At 55.4% G+C, this 4,601-nt stretch overlaps 1 protein-coding gene across 2 annotated transcripts; it reads right to left on the bottom strand.

The window, feature by feature from the left end:
• Positions 1-482: 482 nt before the first annotated feature.
• Positions 483-4,023, bottom strand: LOC123148175 (phospholipase D alpha 2). 2 transcript variants are annotated; one of them, XM_044567541.1, is made up of 3 exons: positions 3,629-4,023; positions 1,396-3,313; positions 483-1,123 (listed from the first exon to the last, which is right to left on the bottom strand). In XM_044567541.1, the coding sequence occupies exons 1-3, from the start codon at positions 3,734-3,736 to the stop codon at positions 1,080-1,082; spliced, it is 2,070 nt and encodes a 689-aa protein (XP_044423476.1). In that variant the 5' UTR covers positions 3,737-4,023; the 3' UTR covers positions 483-1,079. The 2 variants fall into 2 exon arrangements, with proteins under 2 accessions (XP_044423476.1, XP_044423475.1); XM_044567540.1 differs by having other exon boundaries at positions 483-1,063; positions 3,629-3,970.
• Between the last annotated feature and the right edge of the window lie 578 nt (positions 4,024-4,601).

The following is a 4,601-nucleotide window of genomic DNA, read 5'->3' as shown; positions in this document are numbered from 1 at the left end:
TTAACTGAGTTGGGGTGCTTTGCCTGAACCCCTGTTGGTTCACTGGCAGTATTATGTACTTCCTCCGTTCCAAATAGATGTATTTTAGTTCTAGATATATCCATTTCTGCGACGAGTAATTTGGAACGGAGGGAGTACTGAACCTTGGGACATTGGTCCCTTTCCCTCTTCTAATATGAATTGGCAGAGCTCCTGCCGACTGCCGTTGCCCGACAAAAAAGAAAGAAAGATTGGTGCATGTGGCAGCATTTCACGGGAGACGGAATGACCAAGAAAACATCGGCCATGTGTTAAGCTTCAAAAGCTGTCTGGGAATCCAAGAGACCAACCCGACGAACAACTGTTGATACGACACGCAACACAGGCAATTATAGGTAGCGTTCAGTCAAATCTGAGATGAAGCATTTCCCGATCTTCAAGCTTCAGCACTCTCAGGTTATGCATCTTGCAAGACGGACCAGTGCCAGCAGAAATGTTCAGGCTTTAGGCAAGATGATCAACTATAGATTCTAACTAGAACCATCATATAGAGGTAGCACCAATAGAACAAGTTTACATCGCTGAAAATGCATCATATATCTAGAAGCAGCATCGCATTGCTGGGGTTGCAACTCTGTAAACGCACCCTATGTGGTGAGAATAGGGGGCAGGTGTTTGGATTTGATTCCGAGCACCGGAGCCGCCGTGTCGGGGAAGCACCTCGCACCAGGCAGCTCCACCACCGTGCCTTCCTTCGTCACGGCAACCGGGTAGGTGAGAAGGTGCCCGGGGAGGTCGTCGTTCAGCTCGTCGCTGGCATAGAGGTCCCAGTACTTGTCAGCCATCTTGTTCACCCTCTGGACGCACTCCCGGCTTCCCGGGTTGAGGAAGTCGTTGTGCAGCATGCCGAGGTGCTCATACCACAGCGACATCCGGAAGCCATGGACCTGCCCTCTGGCAACCTGCCCTTTGGTGTTCAGGTGGTGTGGTTGGAATGCGCCCATGGCAATCTCCGAGTCCCTCCCCCCGTCCATCGACCGCTGGTTGATGTTGGCTGATCCGACGATGATGTACTCGTCGTCAACTGGAAATCAAGCAGACTAAATGTGAAGACAAATTGGACTTCGACCACACGAGGCATGTCCTGACAGTTTACAGTAGGATGAACGTTACAATATAGGTATATTTGTCATGACAAAAGCAGAGAACTGGAGTATGGAAACATGTTCTGTTGCAAAATGAATCAAGTAAGACATGGTATATCAGAATTTTAATAACAACAATTAATTTTAAGTATGCTTCAATGATAGAAATGTCATGTAAGTGCATATAATCCTTCTTTTCTAAAAAAAGTAAGTGCATATAAGATGTTAACGATCACAAGAACTTTCATGCGACTTGTGGAGTGGGCCATACCTATCATCATCTTGGAGTGAACATAGATCATGAACCGCCGAGCGTTCTGTGCCTTTTCATAGCCTGACCCAGGCAATGGATGATCAGCAGGTTCATACTCTCCGCTCCTCTTCGCTTCCCTGTTCCCTAAGCAAAAGAAGGTGAGGTAATCCTTGGGGCTTGCGTCGATCCCCTTCGCCTTAAGTGCGATGGAAATGTCATAGTACATCATGTCCATCGTCCTTCTCTGCCAATCTAATATTGCCTGCACAGATCCACCTTCAGGAGCACCTTCCGGCCACATTGGCACCACCACATAGACCACGAAATGCTCACCAGCCTCAATCTTGCTCACAATCTTCAGTGAAAGCTCTCTGGGAATCAGATGCAATGCCTCGATTTCCTCCGGTCTTATGTCGTCGGCCTTCCACGCGAATGAACTGCCAAGGAAATACTGATTCTCGATGTAGATGAAGTGCTGTGCGCGACGTATCGCGTGGATGTAGGCATCCTGGATGCTCCTGTCAAGGGTGTTGTTCTTGCCACTGACGAGGCCGGATCGAGCAGCTTGCTCAGGGGTGTTAGGAAAGCCGAAGCTCGCACCGCCGTCAATGGACCGGAACACCTGCACATTCCACGCCTCCTGGTCATCGGGGAATGTCACGGTCGACGGCGGTATGATCAGGTTCGCCAAGGCTCTCAGATCGACGAGGAGGTCATTGTCACCACCTTGCTTCCTCCACCTCTGCTCGAAGTTGTAGAGGATGTCCCACGCGGCCGGACCTTCGATCTTGGCATGGATGTCGTGCCATGGCTCCCTCGGCCCGCCCTTGGTGATGGACGTGTCGACAAAGTTGGGTTGGTGGAAGTCCTTGTGGTGCGCCGTGTCCATCGTCCTGAACAGGGAGTGGAACTGCGTGTCGTAGCGACCGTCGCAGAGGTCGAGGCCGCCGACGAAGCTGACGATGCGGCGGCGGCTCAAGCTGCCCCTCACCGGCATGTCGTGGTCGACCGCGATGATCTTCTGGTGATGGCTGATCATGTAGGCAGTCTGCAAGCCCATGACGGCGCTTCTGCCGATGTCGGGGTTCCGCGGGCAGAGCACGCACTGCACGTCGGTGCCGCGGAAGTACTCCGCCGTCTCGGCGTCATGCGTCCCCATATACCCCCATGTCATGCCGAGGGACTCGACGGAGGTGCGGTCATCCCAGACCAGCATGAGCACGCGCACGCCCTCGCTGGCCTTGCGCTTGAGGAGCTCGCCGAGGGTGGCGTCGCCGCCGGGGCGCGGCCGGGAGCCGTCCCGTATCAGCGTGATCTCGGTGTACACCGACCAGCCGGTGACGTATATCAGGTGGCGCGCGTCACTGATGGCGTCGAACACGTCCTCCCAGCACCGGCCCTGCTGGTAGGTCCGGCCGCCGGAGAGCGGGATCCTGGGCGCGAACGCGTCCGGGGTGTGCGCGTCCTGGTACAGGGTGACCCTGCACCCGGGCCGCTGGGAGAAGAAGGTGTACGGCACGCCGGGGTGCCGCGCGCCGCCGAGGCCCGCGCCCCACTCGCGGGGATTGGCGGCGACGTCGCAGAACCTGAGCCGCACGTGTATCGTGGGCCCGTGGTGGATCTTCTTCTTGCTCGGGTCGAGGACGTCGAGCCGGCGCTCGATCTCCCGGCCGCCGGCGTCGAGCAGCTCCCGGACGGGGAGGTAGGCGCGGCCGATGAGCGTGGCGCCGATGGGCTGCGCGGCCTTGACGGTGAAGACGACGTCGGCGGCGAAGTGGGCGCAGTAGATGTGGAATTCCTCGTACCAGCGCGGGTTCACCGGGTCGCCGGCGATAACCCGCGTCCGGCCGACGCGCGCCTTGCCGAGGTCGACGGTCGCGTACAGCTGCGTCGACCCCTTGCCGCGCCCGATCGTCTCCTCGAACCCCTCCACGAACTGCAACCAGACAACAAGATTCCTTACCAATCCGACAAGCTTCCTACGCATTCAAACGAACAAATCTACTACTAGCGGCCAACATCAGACCGTAAAAATCGCATCTCCTTTCATGCGCTACGGCAACCAAGAATTTCTCTTCCATCTAGAACCCCAAGAATTCCTCTGCCGCCGAGCAAGATTTCAGATCTCCGGGCTCGAAGGGAGTGGGATATGATATTTTCTTCGTTTCTACTCTACGGACGCAATCTACTCTGCTTACACTCTGCCGTGGTTGTAGCAAGTGCAAAGAGGGGAGGAAGGGGAGTGACTGACCCTGCGGAAGATCTGGGGGGCGCCGCCGGTGGCGCGGTCGGGGTTGGTGAGGTTGTCGGCCTCCAGGATGGTGGCGTGGAGGGTGCCGTGCAGCAGCCGGTGAGCCATTGCTGCCGCGCCGTCTCACCTCACCTCCCAAGTCAGTCCCAAGAGAGCTTCAGACTGTCGACTATCGAGACGGACGAAACAATGCGCCAAGAAGGGCAGGCCAAGGAAAACCACAATGTCCACGTAACCTTACGGGCTAAGGCAAAGGGGTCTGACTCTGACCGTCCGTCCAATAGGAGAGAGAGATTGGAGTCTGAGAGATGGAGCAAAGTGGTGACCTTAAATGGGTCGAACCAGCAGGAAATTGCTGGAAGAAATTAATGGCGGGAGGAAACTAGCAATGCACGGAATTAATAGGCGCCGAAAATACATCGCGCCATTTTGGTTCTGTGATTAATGCCTTGTATTCTCGTAATATATTTACTCCAAACGAGAAAGACGAAGTGGGAGCAAAGGCGCGAGGGGCCAAAGCAGACGCGGCTGCCTGGCACTTTTGTGGAGCAGGGGTCACATGGCGTCAACGCTACAGATCGCAGAGCTCCAACGTGCGCGTACGATGAGAAAGAGTGGAGAAGATGCCATTGTCGTCCACGCGGAGCACGAGCGCGGCACTGAAGTACTCTACTACCATGCGCGCACTATCACTGTGGTTAGTGGGAGGATGGGGTCCTTAGCCCATTGAGACTTACTCCTGACACTCGCATTATTTTTGAATTTATTTCAGGATGTCCGGCCATTCAGACCTACTCCAACCCGTTCACCGGACAGGACCCCGCTGACACCCGCAACATCAACATCCACAAACGCGTCCCTGTCGTCCTTGATGCCACCGACTCCACGTACTTCGCGTAGAAGACATACTTTTCGCTACTCTTCCGCGAGAACAATCTTGTGGATCATGTTGACGACACGTCGACTCACGCGC

Source organism: Triticum aestivum, chromosome 7A (genome assembly GCF_018294505.1).
Source record: "Triticum aestivum cultivar Chinese Spring chromosome 7A, IWGSC CS RefSeq v2.1, whole genome shotgun sequence".
NCBI classification, from domain to species: domain Eukaryota; kingdom Viridiplantae; phylum Streptophyta; class Magnoliopsida; order Poales; family Poaceae; genus Triticum; species Triticum aestivum.
This window is presented reverse-complemented; position numbering and strand designations above follow the sequence as displayed.